The sequence below is a fragment of the Leucoraja erinacea genome, unplaced genomic scaffold (assembly GCF_028641065.1).
Source record: "Leucoraja erinacea ecotype New England unplaced genomic scaffold, Leri_hhj_1 Leri_1323S, whole genome shotgun sequence".
Taxonomy (NCBI): domain Eukaryota; kingdom Metazoa; phylum Chordata; class Chondrichthyes; order Rajiformes; family Rajidae; genus Leucoraja; species Leucoraja erinaceus.
Genome location: NW_026575587.1, coordinates 1,930 through 19,235, shown reverse-complemented (window position 1 = coordinate 19,235; position 17,306 = coordinate 1,930). Strand labels below are relative to the sequence as shown.

Below are 17,306 nucleotides of genomic sequence, written 5' to 3'. Positions count from 1 at the left end.
CTTCCGTCTCGGCTCTAGAATCTTTGCTTTGGTCATGGCCTCTTCATGCACAAATCATCTTTTTTTTCTCAGCTGCAGGTGATCATTTTGATATTCCTGCCTAGTCCTCCTTTGAACATATAAAATATTGGCATTAGGAAGGACCTCCTGAAACTCCTGCTATCACTCAAGCCCCCCCCCCCCCCCCCCCCCCTCTTCCCTCCGGCACGGACACGGAGCTATCGCCGCTCACCTTTTTTTTGTTAAGCATCTATTTCCTTCGGGTGTCTTCTGTTTTAATTTCCCCCTTACCATTTCCGTACTTTTTCAATAGCTGCCGTGACCCGTTTGATGTCATCCTTTGCCCTGCTCCTGGTCTCGGCCTGCACCAATCTGCGGGACATCCTGTGTGTGTATGTGTGTGTGTGTTTCTGTGTGTGAGTTCCTGTGTTTCTGTGTGCGTTTTTGTTTGGCAGAGTCTGAGGGGAGAAGCGCCGGCACCAAGAATGAGCGAACGAGCGGACAGACGGGCGAAAGCAACGGTCAGAGTGTAATATACGACATTTCGGGTCGAGACCCTTCTCAGACTGAGTCTGGGGAAAGAGGAACAAGAGATATAGACGGTAGCAAGGACAAATAAATGGAAGATATGCCTATATCTCCCGTTTCCCTTCCCCTTGATCGTCAGTCTGAAGAAGGGTCTCGACCAAAAATGTCACCTATTCCGCGTTTCATCGTTGTCCGTCTGCCCACACGTTCGCTCTTAAAACAACGTGCCTGAAGAAGGGTCTTGGCCCGAAACGCCAACCATTCCTTCTCTCCAGAGATGCTGCCTGGCCCGCTGAGTAACTCCACCATTTTGTCTTTACCTTCTTTCTAAAAACAAACCCTGGTCCCGCAATGTTTAAAAACACACCCCCAAAAACGTTTGGCTGGGGGCAGGTATATGCAGTGGATTATTTACACCCACACTTCAAGAAAAAAATCGTATTGTGGGATGGGTTTTATTTAAAATAAAAGACAATACCGCGTTAACAGGAGTGACACTCCTCAACCTTTGCTGGGTTTCCAACTTTCCAGAGTTAGGGAGGGGGCGGAGAGAGAGAAATTATACAAAATAGGTAACAAAAAATGTTTACACCCAGCTAAGACAGGCACAGTTAGGCAGCTTGTAGTCTACTTACACTTCATGTCATGCTAAGACGGCTGTTGACGAACACAAAGGGTTTTTTTTTTTTGCAGCATTCGGGTCCCCCTGCACCCGTCCGGGAAAATGAAAGTGACATCGCCCAGTACCTCAGCAGATCAGACAGTATTTCTAAAGAGAAGGAATAGGTGATATTTCGGGTCGACCTTTTCCATAGCTGAAAAGGGTCATTGCAGCTAACGAAAATGTCGACCTGAAATATCACCTATTCCTTCTCTCCACAGTTGCTGCCTGATCCGCTGAGTTACTCCTGCCTTTTGTGTCTGTCTTCGTTATAAACCAGCACCTACAGTTCCTCCCTGTAGAAGGAATGTGCCGTTTTTACTGAACGCATAATTGAAGTCGAGTCGGGTCAAAGATAGGGTCGGATTACTAAAATGGCGTTGCGTACTTCCAGTCAGTCCATTGGATTTTGCAGGAGTGGACGATCTTGCTCCGTTCTAGGATGTTTGCCTTAGATTCTCTTCCCTCTACACATGCGGCCTGACCCACTGAGTTCCTCCACCACTTTAGAGGGAATGGAGAGACGATGTTTTGAAGGTACATAAAAATGCTGGAGAAACTCAGTGGGTGCAGCAGCATGTATGGAGTGAAGGAAATAGGCAACGTTTCGGGCCGAAACCATTCTTCAGACTGATGGGGGGGGGGGGGGGGGAGCGGGCGGGGAGAAGAAAGGAAAAAAGGAGGAGGAGCCAGAGGCCTGAGAGAGAGCTAGGAAGGGGAGGAGACAGCAAGGGCTTACAGAATTGGGAGAATTCAATGTTCATGCCACCGGGATGCAGACTCCCCAAGTGGAATATGAGGTGCTGTTCCTCCAATTCCGTCCAGTGGTGCTCATTCTGGCCATGGAGCAGGCCCAGGACAGAGAGGTCGGATATGGAATGGGAGGGGGAGTTGAAGTGCTGAGCCACCGGGAGGTCAGGTTCGTTAATGCGGACCGAACGGAGGTGTTCGGCGAAATGATCGCCAAGCCTACGCTTGGTCTCACCCGTGTAGATCAGCTGACATCTAGAGCAGCGGATGCAATAGATGAGGTTGGAGGAGATGCAGGTGAACCTCTGTCGCACCTGGAACAACGTTTAGAGTCGGAGCCCTTCTTCAGACTGATTGGAGAGGGTGGGGGAAAGAAGCTGGAAAAGAGAGATGGGGGCGGGATAAAGCCTGGCAAGTGATAGGCGGACACAAAATGCTGGAGTAACTCAGCGGGACCGGCAGCATCTCTAGAGAGAAGGGATGGGTGACGTTTCAGGTTGAGACCCCTCTTCAGAAGTGATAGGTGGATAAAGGTGAAGGAGACACAAAAAATTGCAGATGCTGGAATCCTGCATCGAACACAATTTAGTTAGATGCACATAATCTCTTGCCCAGAGTGAGGGAATCGAGGGTCAGGCGACATGGGTTCAAAGTGAAGGGAAAATATTCAATAGGAATCTGAGGGGTAACTTTTGGGTGGGTGTATGGAACAAGCTGCCGGAGGAGGTAGTTGAGGCAGGGACTATCCCAACGTTTAAGAAACAGTTGGACAGGTACATGGATAGGACGAGTTTGGGGGGGATATGGACCAAACGCAGGCAGGTGGGACTAGTGTAGCTGGGACATGTTGGTCGCTGTGGGCAACTTGGGCCGAAGGTCCTGTTTCCACATTGTATCACTCTAACACAAAGTGCTGCAGTAACTCGATGGGTCAGGTAGCATATGTGGAGAACATGGATAAGTGACGTTTCAGAGTGCTGGAGTAACTCAGCGGGTCAGGCAGCATCTGTGGAGAACATGGATAGGTGACATTTCGGGTCGGGACCCTTCTTCAGACTGACACTATGTTAACAGATGAGGGGGTGATCGGCAGATGAGTGGAGTAAGTGACAGAGACGAGAGAAAATAAGGAGGTAAAAGGGTGTGAGATAAGGAGAGAGGAATGTATATGTGCAGCTTTAAGGGATATTGGTCAGGTAGCATTTGGAGTATTGTATACAGTTCTAGTTACTCCATTACAGGACTGATGTGGAGGCTTTGGGGAAGGTGCAGAGATGGTCAACCAGAATGGCTTAAAATCAAGGAACTGCAGATGCTGGTTTTCAAAAAAGAACACAAAATGCTGGAGTAACTTAACGGGACGGGCAGCATCTCTGGAGAGAATGGGTGATTTTTCGGGTCGAGGCTGAAGAAGGGTCTCGACTAGAGTATTACCCATCCCTTCCAGCTTTTTGTGTGTACCTAAACAGCGCCTAACAATGTTGCGGTGTGCCAGCAGGCTGGAGGTGTGGGCAAAGGCCTTGCAATACAGCGGGCAGGTGAAGGGGCACTGGCTGATGTGGAGCCACCGGTGCTCCAGCAGGTGGTCAAGCCGGGTGAAGCCCTTACCACAGGATGGGCAGGTGAAGGGAAACTCAACGCTGAAGGTACACCTGTGCTGCCACAGACTGGACATGTGTGTAAAACCCTTGCCACACTCAGCGTACACAAAGGGTCTCCCTCCTGTGTGTATCCGCTGGTGCTCCCGCAGTCTCCGTATGCTCTTGAAACGCTTGCTGCAGTGGGAGCAGCCGCTCGCCGGCGTGGGCCCGCCGGTGCTTCCGCAACTCCCGCGAGCTGTCAAACGCCTCACCGCAGTACGGGCAGTTGTAGGGCTGGCCACTGGTGTGCACGTGCTGGTGAGACACGGTGTGGGAGGCCATGGCAAAGCGCTCTCTACACACCAGTCTGCGGATGGGACGGTCGCCGGCGTGCACCCGCTGGTGGGACAGCAGCCTGGTGGAGCTGGTGAAGCCCTTGCCGCATTGGGTACAGGTGTAGGGCCGCTCGCCGGTGTGGGTGCGCTGGTGCTCGAGCAGGTTGCTGGACTGGGTGAAGCCCTTTCCGCACTGAGCGCAGGTATAGGGACGCTCTCCGGTGTGGGTGCGCTGGTGATACAACAGGTTGCTGGAGTGGGTGAAGCCCTTGCCGCACTGGGTGCAGGTGTAGGGGCGCTCTCCAGTGTGGGTGCGCTGGTGCACCAGCAGGTTGCCGAAGCGTGTGAAGCCCTTGCCGCAGTCATTGCAGGTGTAGGGCCGCTCCCCGGTGTGCACATGCCGGTGCTGCTTCAGGTCTGTCAACGACTTGAAGCCTTTGCCGCAGTCGGAGCAGGTGAAGGGCCGCTCACTGCTGTGTACCCGCTGGTGCACCTGCAGGCTCGACGACTGGGTAAAGGTCTTGCCGCATGTGGAGCAGTCAAAGGGGCGTTCTCCCGTGTGCACCCGCCGGTGGGCCTCCAGCAGGCTTGGGAACTGCCAGGCCTTGCCACACACATCACACTCATAACGTTTCTCCTTGTTGTGCCCCGCCATGTGGTCCTCCATTGAAGCTCAGCCCCTCGAAGCTCAGCCCGCACACCGAGCAGATGGGAGGGGGGCTCACCGGCACCCTGGCCGCCCTCAAAGCAACGGCTCCTAAACCCTGCAGGAGGGGAACACAGCGCTTCAACAAGCTGCCAAACAGGACATTACTAACATGTGAACATTACTGGTGCTTGAAGGGGGGAGCGGGGGGGGAGGGGGAGGATGGGGACGGGAACAGGGGGTAAGGTAGAGGGTAGTGGGGGAGGAGGGGGGGTGAATGGGGTTGATAGGAGGGGGGAAAGGTGATGAGGAGGCAAGGGGGGGAAATGGGGAAGGAGAATGAGGATGGTGGAAGTGAGGGGAGGGGGCGAAGGGAGTGGGGTTATGAGGGGAGAGCACAGGGGGGAGAGGGAGTTTAGTGATGGGGTGAGGAGGGTGGGAGGGGGAGAAGGGGGCGGAGTTATGAGGGGAGAGTGGGGGGGATATGGAGTTGAGTGAGGGGGTGAGAGGAGGTGTAAGTGGAGAAGAGAGGGGTGAGGAAGCAAGTGGGAGAAGGGGGGGCTGCATGACCAGCATGCTGACGTCACCGCCAATCCGAGGGAGACTACCGTACACGCACCGTGCCATTGCGCCGAGTCACGTGGGGGCGGCATGCATCATGGGAAGAAGGTCGCACAATGCTGGAGTCACTCAGCGGGTCGGGCAGCTTCTGTGGAGAGAGGGAATACGTGACGTTTCGGGTTGAGACCGTTTTTCAGTCTGATGGGAGGTACAGAGATAAGGAAGTGTAAGGAGTGAAAACAGGACAAAGGGTGTGGAGTTCAAGGAAAATGTATAGATCATTGTTAGTTGGCAGACGGTAACAGGCAGTAGGTGCAGGAGTCGGCCATTCAGCCCTTCGAGCCAGCACCACCATATCATCATGGCTGATCATCCAGAATCTAAGTACCCCGTTCCTACTTTTTCCCCACATTCCTTGATTCCATTAACCTTAGAGCCAAATCTAACTTGAAAATCTAGTCTTGAAAACATCCAGTGAATAAGTGAAGGTACACAAAATTGCTGGAGAAACTCAGCGGGTGCAGCAGCATCTATGGAACGAAGGAAATAGGTGACATTTCGGGCCGACTGCACCAGCCCAGGTCATAGGTCACTCGCTATAAACATCCTCGCCGGCTGTGCTGCTGTGTGGGTGCAGGTCTGCGTTTCACCCATGGTTGGGCCCGCGTCTCCGGCACTGGGGGTGCTGTTGAGTTGCTGCTGGGCCGTCCCCGTCCCCTCCGGCAGTGGCGGCCCCGGGCTTGCAGCCGGCGTAAGGAGAAGGCACGGACTCCAGCCTGTCGCGCCGGGTTGGTCGGCAGCCCTGGACTGGTGGGGCACCGGCCCCGGACTTGCAGCCAGCGCGTTGGAGGGGGAGGGGGGGAAGCTGGCTCCGGCGCGGCTCTGCTCCAGCTCCCAGGGGCCTATTCCTGGGCAGGCCGGGGACCATCGGCTGTGCCTCTCGCGTTGTCCAGTGGCTGCCGGTTGGTCACCTCGGTGCCGGCATGGGCCGAGTGCCGGTCATTGGTGGGGATGCGCACGGTATGCTGCCGTGGCTCTGCGGGTCAGGCAACATCGCTGGAGAAGGGGCTCGATCCGAAACGATACCCATTCCTTTCTCGGGGGATGCTGCCTGTCCCGCTGAGTTGCTGCAGCGTTTTGTGCCCCCCGTTGATGGCTGGTGTCTGGGGGAGTTGGCCGGCGGCCGCTGGGTGGGGTGGCGAGTGCGGCTGGCGGTCCCCGGCTCGTCGGGGAATGGGTTCCTCGGGAGTTGGAACGGGATTGCGCTGGGGTTTGCGCTTCTCCACGCTGGCTGTGGGCCTGGGGCCACCGCTGCTCCGGGCCGGTATCCCGTAGGTCCTGGGTCACCCCGGTCATCTCCGGCTACCCCCCTGGCGTGCATGGGACACTCGTGAGGACGGGGACGGTCCAGTGACAGTTCGGTTGCTGCTTGCTGCGTTGGGGACCCGGGTTGGATCCTGGCTGCGTATGAGGTGCGGGTCTGTATGCGCGCAGCAGCCGAGAATGTCTCTCCCCGTCACCCACTCGCATCTGCCCCCTCTCTCTCTCTCGCTGTTACACCCTGCTCAACCCCCAACCTGGCATCCCCGCTCCTCAGATTAAACATATTTTTAGACATAAATTATGAATAATGATAAGAATTTATACACAGATTATACAGCCAGCGCTTCGTTCGCTTTTTCTTTATAGCAAATGACCTTTGACAAATCAATGATTACTTGCAATTTTCGGAATACCAAACTCTCTTATTGGGCTCCACTGCCCTCTGAGGTAGAGAATTCCACAGATTCACAACTCCCTGTGTGAATGGCGGTGTAGACTTGATGGGCCGAATGGCCTAATTTAGCTCCTATCACTTGTGACCTTATACAGGGAGAAACCTTGTCTCCGCGCTGGAATCACACAAGTCATGCACTCAACGTTATTCCCTTCATCCCGTATCCGTACACTGCGGACGGATCGATTGTAATCATGTGTTGTCCATCAGCTTTTCATTCGTGACAATAAACTAAACTCAACCCTCCTGCCGCCAGGGGGCGATGCGGCCAGCTGACCATAGACGCTGCACTGCGGCCTCCCACCGACAGGGGGCGCGGCCGACAGAGTTACAAAGACGGTGCACCGCGGTCCATCGCCGTTAGGGGGCGCTACAGTCGGTGGACCAGAGATGCTGCACCGCGACCATCAACCAAAAGGGGGCGCTTCTACTACTTCTTCTTGAGAGTGAAACATAAACCAAAGGAATAGTTATATCTCAAGCCGGTGTTGAGCAGCCAGGTTGTTGTCTCTGTTGGCGTCAATGTCTGCCTGCCAGGCCCTGACACAGCTCCATTTCGTGGGTGGTAGAGCGGGCCCCCAGAGATGACATGGTTGGCTGTCTGTTGTTCTGCTCCACATTCACAGGCTGGGCTCTGTCGGAGGGAGCCCCCATCTCCACATGCTGGCATTGAAACGCCCAACTCCAGTACCAAGTCTGTTCAGCTTCACCCATGCTCCTCTGGGGAGCTCAGACCGTGGACAGCTTTTATCTGGTGAAGAGGTGTAACTGTGTAACGGAGATGAGGTTGCCTCCCACTCCTGTGACCACTTAGAAACATAGAAAATAGGTGGAGGAGTAGGCCATTCGGCCCTTCGAGCCTGCACCGCTATTCAATATGATCATGGCTGATCATCCAACTCAGTATCCTGTACCTGCCTTCTCTCCATACCACCTGGTCCCTTTAGCCACAAGGGCGCACATCTAACTCCCTCTTAAATATAGCCAATGAACTGGCCTCAACTACCTTCTGTGGCAGAGAATTCCACAGATTCACCACTGTGTGAAAAATGTTTTTCTCATCTCGGTCCTAAAAGACTTCCCCCTTATCCTTAAATTATGACCCCTTGTTCTGGACTTCCCCAACATCGCGAACAATCTTCCTGCATCTAACCTGTCCAACCACTTAAGAAGTTTGTACGTTTCTATAAGATCCCCCCTCAATCTTCTAAATTCTAGCAAGTACAAGCCGAGTCTATCCAGTCTTTCTTCATATGAAAGTCCTGCCATCCCAGGAATCAGTCTGGTGAACTTTATCTGTATTACCTCTATGGCAAGAATGTCTTTCCTCAGATTAGGAGACCAAAACTGTATGCAATACTCCAGGTGTGGTCTCACCAAGACCCTGTACAACTGCAGTAGAACCCTGCTCCTATACACAAATCCCTTTGCTATGAATACCATTCGCTTTCTTCACTGCCTGCTGCACCTGCATGCCTACTTTCAATGACTGGTATACCATGACACCCAGGTCTCGTTGCATCTCCCCTTTTCCTAATCGGCCACCATTCAGATAATAGTCTACTTTCCTGTTCTTGCTACCAAAGTGGATAACCTCACATTTATCCACATTATACTGCATCTGCCATGCATTTGCCCACTCACCCAACCTATCCATGTCACCTTGCAGCCTCCTAGCATCCTCCTCAAAGCTAACACTGCCCCCCAGCTTCGTGTAATCTGCAAACTTGAGGTTGTTGCATTCAATTCCCTCGTCCAAATCATTTATATTGTAAATAACTGGGGTCCCAACACTGAGACTTGCGGTACCCCACTAGTCACTGCCTGCCATTGTGAAAGGACCCATTTACTCCTACTCTTTGTTTCCTGTCTGCCAGCCAGTTCTCTATCCACGTCAATACTGAACCCCCAATACTGTTTCCTTTAAGTTTGCATACTAATCTCTTATGTGGGACCTTGTCGAAAGCCTTCTGAAAGTCCAGATGTAACCCTTATCCACTCTACTAGTTACATCCTCGAAAAAGTCTGTAAGATTCATCAGACACGACTTCCCTTTCATAAATCCATGCTGACTTTGTCCAATGATTTCACCACTTTCCAAATGTGCTGCTATCCCATCTTTAATAACTGACTAGCATTTTCCCCACTACCGATGTTAGACTAACTGGTCTATTATTCCCCATTTTCTCTCTCCCTCCTTTTTTTTAAAGTGGGGTTACATTAGCTACCCTCCAATCCTCAGGAACTACTCCAGAATCGAAAGAGTTTTGACAAATTATCCACTATTTCTGGGGCTACTTCCTTTAGTACTCTGGGATGCAGCCTATCTGGCCCTGGGGGATTTATCGCCCTTTAATCCATTCAATTTATCTAACATCACTTCCCGACTAACCTGGATTTCACTCAGTTCCTTCATCTCATTTGATACCCGGTCCCCTGCTATTTCCGGCAGATTATTTATGTCTTCCTTAGTGAAGACAGAACCATTCAAAGTAGTCATTCAATTGGTCTGCCATGTCCTTGTTCCCCATGATCAATTCACCTGTTTCTGACTGTTCAACCTACATTTGTTTTAACTAATCTTTTTCTCTTCACATATCTACAAAAACGTTTACAGTCAGTTTTTATGTTCCCTGCCAATTTTCTTTCATAATCTATTTTCACTTTTCCTAATTAAGCCCTTTGTCCTCCTCTGCTGGACTCTGAATTTCTCCCAGCCGCAGGTAGGCTGCTTTTTCTGGCTAATTTGTATGCTTCATCTTTTGTTTTGATACTATCCCTGATTTCCCTTGATATCCACGGGTGCACTACCTTCCCTGATTTATTCTTTTGCCAAACTGGGATGAACAATTGTTGTAGTTCATCCATGCAGTCTTTAAATGCCTTCCATTGCATATCCACCGTCAACCCTTTAAGAATCTTTGCCAATTCACTCATACCCTCAAAGTTCTCTGCTCTCTACTGATAGCCTGATGGAGCAGGTGATCTGGGTCCATGGCACGACAAGATAGTGCCAGAGTTGCTGCTTGCCTTTGGATCCCTGCAGGCGGAATGCCTACAAGTATAGGGAGCTGCTCGACTGGAGTACGTTGAAGGCACCCAGTGATGGTTCGCAAGGTGCTGTTCAGGCTCGTGTCTACCAGGCTAGTATGTCTACGTCTACTCCATACAGGTGCGCAGTACTCAGCTGGGGCATACACAAGAGCTAAGGCAAGGTGTGAAGAGTTGATGGGCTGGCTTCCCAACTTGTCCCTGCCAGGCGTTGGATGAGGCCACAACGTGCCATGACATTGTCGCGGAGACCAGCCAGGTGTTGACGAAATGTAAGCGACCTGTCCAGCTGTACGCCGAGGTAAGTGGGTGTTTGTTGAAAGTCCAAGCGCCTGTTGGAGATACAGCAAGGAAACAGGCCCTTCGGCCCACCGAGTCCGCGCCGACCAGCGATTGCCCGCAAACAAACACCATCCGACACACACTAGGGACAATTTACATGTGGACTAAGCCAATTAACCTACAAACCTGCAAGTCTTTGGAGTGTGGGAGGAAACCGGGGCCCGGAAAAACCCACGCAGGTCACGGGGAGAACTTGCAAACTCTGCACAGACAGCTGGTACATGTGCAGTCTTTCCACTGACTGGATAGCACGCAATCTCCCTTGGTACATGTGACAGTAAACTAAACTACATATGATGAAAGAATTGGCCGACTGCGCTTATATTCACTGGAATTTAGAAGGATGAGAAGGCATCTCATAGAAACGTGTAAAATTCTTTAGGGTTTGGACAGGCTAGATGCAGGAAAAATGTTCCCGATGTTGGGAGAGTCCAGAACCAGAGCAACACACAATTTAAGAATAAGGGGTCGGCCATATAGGACTGAGATGAGGAGAACATTTTCCACCCAGAGAGTTGTGAATCTGTGGGATTCTCTGCCTCAGAAGGCAGTGCAGGCCAATTTTCTGGATGCTTTCACAAGAGAGTTAGATTTAGCTCTTGGGGCTAACGGAATCAAGGGATATGGGGAGAAAGCAGGAATGGGGAACTGATTGCGGATGATCAGCCATGATCATATTGAATTGCTGTGCTGGCTGGAAGGGCTGAATGGTCTACTCCTGCACCTATTTTCTATGTTTCTAAGTGTGTGGCAAGGAACTGTAGATGCTGGTTTAAAATTGAAGATAGACACAAAATGCTGGAGTAACTCAGCGGATCAGGCAGCATCTCTGGAGGACGTGGACAGGTACAAAGTGCTGGAGAAACTCAGCGGGTCAGGCAGCATCTCTGGAGAGAAGGAATGGGTCACATCTCAGGTCGAGGCCCTTTTCTAGAATGATCCATGCACCTGTCCATCTTCCCCCCCCCCTCACCTTAAACCCATGTCCTCTGGTCCTCGATTCCCCTACTCTGGGCAAGAGACTCTGTGCGTCAACCCGATCTATTCCTCTCATGATTTTACAAAACCCGTGAACTCCTTTGATGTCTCCTTTTCACACCTAACACTTTCTTATCTCTGTATCTTCCTCTCTCCTGACATCGGTCTGGAGAAGGGTCTGGAGTCAAAACGTCACCCATTCCTTCTCTCCACAGATGCTGCCTGACCCGCTGAGTTACTCCAGCACTTTGTACCTGTCCACGTTCTCCAGAGATGCTGCCTGACCCGCTGAGTTACTCCAGCACTTTGTACCTGTCCACGTTCTCCAGAGATGCTGCCTGACCCGCTGAGTTACTGCAGCACTTTGTACCTGTCCACGTTCTCCAGAAATGGTGCCTCACCTGCTGAGTTACTTAAGCACTTTGCATCTATTTTTGTTGTAAACCAGCAAATGCAGTTCCTTCCCACACAACTCTCTGCGATTACTTGTGGATCTTGGACGGAGCTGTTCCTAAACGGTGCTGTGATTCATCCCGATAAAATTATTTCTATTGTGGGGAGGGAGAGGGAGTGGAAGAGGTTGAGGGGAGAGGGGGGAGTGAGGGGGAGAACTTCCCAAAAACTTAATCTGCAAGTCAATAAACACACGTGCAAGAGTAGCCCATTCGGCCCTTCCAGCCAGCACCGCCATTCACTGTGATCATGGCTGATCATCCACAATCAGTACCCCGTTCCTCTCTTCTCCCCATATCCCCTGACTCCGCTATCTTTAAGAGCCCTATCTAGCTCTCTCTTGAAAGTATCCAGAGAACCTGCCTCCACAGCCCTCTGAAGCAGAGAATTTCACAGATTCACAACTCTCTGTGAGGAAAAAGTGTTTCCTCATCTCCGTTCTAAATGGACGACCCCTTATTCTTAAACTGCGTCACCCCTGATTCTGGACTACCCCAACATCAGGAACATGTTTCCTACCTCTAGAGTGCCCAAACCCCTAATAATCTTATAGGTTTCAATAAGATTCCCTCTCATCCTTCTAAATTCCAGAGTATACAAGCCCAGCCATTCCATTCTATCAACATACGACAGTCCCGCCACCCCGGAATTAACCTTGTGAATCTACGCTGCCTCCCTCAATAGCAAGAATGTCCATCCTCAAATTTGGAGACCAAAACTGCACACAATACTCCAGGTGTGGTCTCCCTAGAGCCCTGTACAACTGCAGAAGGACCTCTTTGCTCCTATATTTGATTCCTCTTGTTATAAAGGCCAACATGCCATTCGCTGTCTTCACTGCCTGCTGTACCTGCATTCTTCCTTTCAGTGACTGATGAACAAGGACCCCCAGATCCTGTTGTACTTCCCCTTTTCACAACTTGACACCATTCAGATAGTAATCTGCCTTCCTGTTTTTGCTGCCAAAGTGGATAACTTCACGTTTATCAACATTAAACTGCATCTGCCCACTCCCCCAACCTGTCCAAGTCACCTTGCATTCGCATAGCATCCTCCTCACAGTTCACACTGCCACCTAACTTAGTGTCATCTGCAAATTTGCTAATGTTACTTGTTTCCAAAATCAGGGACGTAATGTTGAGGCTCTATAAGGTGCTGGTCCTGCCGCATTCGGAGTATTTGAGAGCAATTTTGGGCCCCATTTCTGAGGAAGGATGTGCCGGCTCTGGAGAGGGTCCCGAGGAGGTTCACGCCAACAAATCCCAGAAATGAGAGGGTTAACATACGATGAGCGTTTGTCAATAGACAATAGGTGCAGGAGGAGGCCATTCGGCCCCTCGAGCCAGCACTGCCATTCAATGTAATCATGGCTGATCATCCCCAATTAATACCCCGTTCCATATCCCCTGACTCCGCTATCTTTAAGAGCCCTATCTAACTCTCTCTTGAAAGCATCCAGAGAACCTGCCTCCACGACCCTCTGAGGCAGAGAATTCCACAGACTCACAACTCTCTTTGAGAAAAAGTGTTTCCTCGTCTCCATTATAAATGTTTTACTCCTTATTCTTAAACTGTGGCCCCTGGTTCTGGACTCCCCCAACATCGGGAACATGTTTCCTGCCTCTAGCGTGTCCAAACCCTTAACTATTTTATATGTTTCAATGAGATACCCTCTCGTCCTTCTAAACTCCTGAATGTACAAGCCCAGCTGCTCCATTCTCTCAGCATATGACAGTCCCGCCATCCCGGGAATTAACCTTGTAAACCTACGCTGCACTCCCTCAATAGCAAGAATATCCTTCCTCAAATTAGGGGACCAAAACTGCACACAATACTCCAGGTGTGGTCTCACTAGGTCTCTGTGCAACTGCAGAAGGACCTCTTTGCTCCTAAATTCAATTCATCTTGTTATAAAGGCCAACATGCCATTCGCTTTCTTCACTGCCTGCGGTACCTGCAAGCTTACTTTCAGTGACTGATGAACAAGGAGCCCCAGATCCCGTTGTACTCCCCCTTTTCCCAACTTGACGCCATTTAGATAGTAATCTGCCTTCCTGCTTTTGCTACCAAAGTGGATAACTTCACATTTATCCGCGTTAAACTTCATTTGCCATGCATCTGCCCGCTCCCCCAACCTGTCCAAGTCACCCTGCATTCTCATAGCATCCTCCTCACAGTTCACACTGCCATCCAGCTTTGTGTCATCTGTAAATTTGCTAATGTTACTTTGAATCCCTTCATCCAAATCATTGATGTATATTGTAAATAGCTGTAGTCCCAGCACCAAGCCTTCCGGTACCCCACGAGTCACTGCCTGCCATTCTGAAAGGGACCCGTTAATCCCTACTCTTTGGTTCCTGTCTGCCAAGCACTTCTCTATCCATGTCAGCACTCTACCCCCAATACCATGTGCCCTAATTTTACCCATTAATTTCCTATGTGGGACCTTATCAAATGCTTTCTGAAAGTCCAGGTACACTACATCCACTGGCTCTCCCTTGTCCATTTTCCTAGTTACATCTTCAAAAATTTCCAGAAGATTAGTCAAGCATGATTTCCCCTTCGTAAATCCATGCTGACTCGGACCAATCCTGTTACTGCTATCCAAATGTTCGGCTATCTCATCTTTTATAATTGACTCCAGCATCTTCCCCACCACCACTCAGGCTAACTGGCCTATAATTCCGTTTTCTCTCTCCTGCCTTTCTTAAAAAGTGGGATAACATTAGCTACCCTCCAATCCCCAGGAACTGATCCTGAGTCTATAGAACAGTGGAAAATTAGCACCAATGCATCCACGATTTCTAGAGCCACTTCCTTAAGTACCCTGGGATGCAGACCATCAGGCCCTGGGGATTTATCAGCCTCAGTCCCATCAGTCTATCCAACACCATTTCCTGCCTAATGTGGATATCCTTCAGTTCCTCTGTCACCTCAGATCCTCTGGCCACTACTATATCAGGAAGATTGTTTGTGTCCCCCTTAGTGAAGACAGATCCAAAGTACCTGTTCAACTCATCTGCCATTTCCTTGTTCCCCATAATAGATTCACCTTTTCGGTCATTAAGGGTCCAACTTTGGTCTTAACTATTTTCTTTCCTCTTCACATTCCTCAAGAAGCTTTTACTATCCTGCTTTATATTCTTGGCTAGCTTACCTTTGTACCTCATCTTTTCTCCCCGTATAGTCTTTTTGGTTATCTTCTGATGTACTTTAAACATTACCCAATCCTCTTGCTACCCGATCATCTTTGCTACGTTGTACTTCGTCGCTATGACCAACAATCGGCGCTGGGCTTATACTCGCTGGAGTTCAGAAGAACGGGGGGGGGGGGGGGGGGACCTCATTGCAACTTTAGCGACCAGTTAAAGGCCTGGATAGAGTGGATGTGGAGAGGATGTTTCCACTAGTGGGGGAGTCTAGGACCACAGGGCACAGCCTCAGAATTAATGGAAGAAGATAAGGAGAAATTTATTTAGGCAGAGATAGGTAGATTAATTGTTGATTGGTGGCAGGGGTTATGGGGAAAAGGCAGGTGGATGGGGCTAGGAGAGAGAGATAGATCAGCCAGGAGAGGAGGAGAGGGAGAGGAGGAGAGGGAGAGGTGGGAGAGGGGGTTTGAACTTACGTAGACGTGATTGTACGGAATCGTTCTTGCCCAGCGGGATCCCAGATCTACAGCTTCACCTTCTCCCCATTAACATCGACCGTCCGAATCTTGAAATCCGCTCCGATAATAATGATGTAGCTACCTGAGAGGGGGAGAGAGAGGTATTTAGTCAGTATTCAGTATTTACTTTAATGTCATTTTAACTAATGTCATTCACAGAAGAAACGAAAAATTGTTTATCAACCAGTTCCCGTCAGTGCAGTTAATAAAAACAGAATGAATACATATAGATTTTAAATTAAAATTAACATATCTAAAATAGGCCTAATAATTGAAATATAACAGACATTCAGACCGAACAGTGGCTTTGCTTTAACAGGTGCCTAGCTGTCAAAGTATGGGCGAGGTTAGATGTGTTGGTGTATGATATATGGGAGGGAAAGAGGGGGAGCGAGGGGGAGGGAGAGACAGACACAGAGACAGAGACAGAGACAGAGAGAGAGATGGGAGAGAGGGGGGGGAGAGGGGGGGGGAGAGGCGAGAGAGAGAGAGAGAGGGAGAGAGGAGAGAGAGAGAGAGGGAGAGACAGAAAGAGACAGACAGAGACAGAGAGAGAGAGAGAGAGGGGGAGAGAGGGAGAGAGAGAGAGAGAGGAGAGAGAGAGACAGAGAGACAGAGACAGAGACAGAGAGAGAGGAGAGAGAGGGAGAGAGAGGGAGAGAGAGGGAGAGGGAGACAGAGGGAGAGAGAGAGGGAGAGGGAGACAGATACAGAAATAGACAGACAGAGACAGACAGAGACAGAGAGACAGAAAGAGAGACAGACAGAGACAGAGACACAGAATCGATACAGAGAGACAGAGAGACAGAGAGAGAAAGAGACAGAGAGACAGAGACAGAAAGGGGAAGGGGAGAGAGGAGAGAGAGAGAGAGAACAGAGAGACAGCGAGAGGAAGAGATGTTCAAACATTTCGGGAAACAGCCACCTGTGCTCTCCCTCTCTCCATTTCTCTCTCCCTCCATCCTTCTGTCCCCACCTCTCTCTCCCTCCCTCCCCTCTCTCTCCTTCTCTTTTCCTCCCTCCATCTCCCATTCCCTCTTCCCCCACACTCACACTCACTCTGTCTCTGTCTCTGTCGCCGACGATCAGCAGCTTGAACCAAAGATATTTGTCTTGAACAGATGACGCTGGCCCCGACCCGACCCACCCGGACTGCGTCAGCACGTACACCCTGAAACGTCACCGCGTACACATTCAACCCTGCGACGTCAGCGCGCACAAAGCCACCCGACGTCAGCGCGTTTCGCGGGACTCAACGCGTGCTCCTTCAGGAGATGGAAGAGGGAGATGGGAGGGAGGGAGGACATGGAAGAGGAGATAGTAAATAGAGAGGGGGAAGGAGAGAGGGAGAGGGTACGCTAGAGAGAGGGCAGGAGGAGAGAGGGGGAGAGGAGAGAGAGGGGGAAGGAGGGAGAGGGATAGATAGAGAGGGGGATGGAGGGAGAGGTGTAGCAGAGAGTAGGGGGAGGGGAGGGAGAGGTAGATAGAGAATGGGGGAGAGCGGGAGGGGAGTAGGGTAATGGGGGAGGAGGGAAGGATGGAGAGGGGAGAAAATGAGAGGAGGGGGATATTGGGGGAGGAGGAGCTCAGGGAGAGAGGGAGGGAAATAGGGGAGGAGAGAGAGAGAGGGAAGGGGGTAGGATAGAGAGGGGGAGGGAAGGAGAGGGGAGGAGATAGAGAGGGTGGGAGGAGGGAGAGGGTTAATAGAAAGGGGGAGGGGAGGGATATAAGAGGGTCAGAGCTGAGAGAGAAGAAGGGGGAGAGGATGGAGGGGGATTGGGAGAGGGACGGGGCACAAGGGAGGGGAGAATAGAGACGGACAAAAGAAAAAACGTGAGAGAGAAAGGAGAAGAAAAAAAAAGGGGTGAGATGAGGAGGGGGGGGGAGAGCGGCTTGTGTGAAGGGGGGAAAGGTAGGAAGGGGGCAGGGAGCGGTAGAGAAGGCAAGGGACTGCAGAGAGAGAAAGAGAGGGGG

General features: G+C 50.9%; 1 protein-coding gene across 4 annotated transcripts; it reads right to left on the bottom strand.

Annotated features, from left to right (window-relative positions):
- Positions 1-1,788: 1,788 nt before the first annotated feature.
- LOC129715689 (gastrula zinc finger protein XlCGF7.1-like) lies at positions 1,789-16,504 on the bottom strand. 4 transcript variants are annotated; one of them, XM_055665547.1, is made up of 4 exons: positions 16,392-16,504; positions 15,291-15,414; positions 5,120-5,209; positions 1,789-4,618 (listed from the first exon to the last, which is right to left on the bottom strand). In XM_055665547.1, exon 4 carries the CDS (start codon positions 4,519-4,521, stop codon positions 3,637-3,639), a length of 885 nt encoding a protein of 294 aa, XP_055521522.1. In that variant the 5' UTR covers positions 4,522-4,618; positions 5,120-5,209; positions 15,291-15,414; positions 16,392-16,504; the 3' UTR covers positions 1,789-3,636. The 4 variants fall into 4 exon arrangements, with proteins under 4 accessions (XP_055521522.1, XP_055521523.1, XP_055521525.1 ...); XM_055665548.1 differs by having other exon boundaries at positions 16,386-16,485; XM_055665550.1 differs by lacking the exon at positions 5,120-5,209 and having other exon boundaries at positions 16,386-16,459.
- Between the last annotated feature and the right edge of the window lie 802 nt (positions 16,505-17,306).

What these genes read in the sequence shown, in the direction of transcription:
- LOC129715689 (XM_055665547.1), bottom strand. Translation starts at nt 4,521, where the DNA reads ATGGAGGACCACATGGCGGGGCACAACAAGGAGAAACGTTATGAGTGT.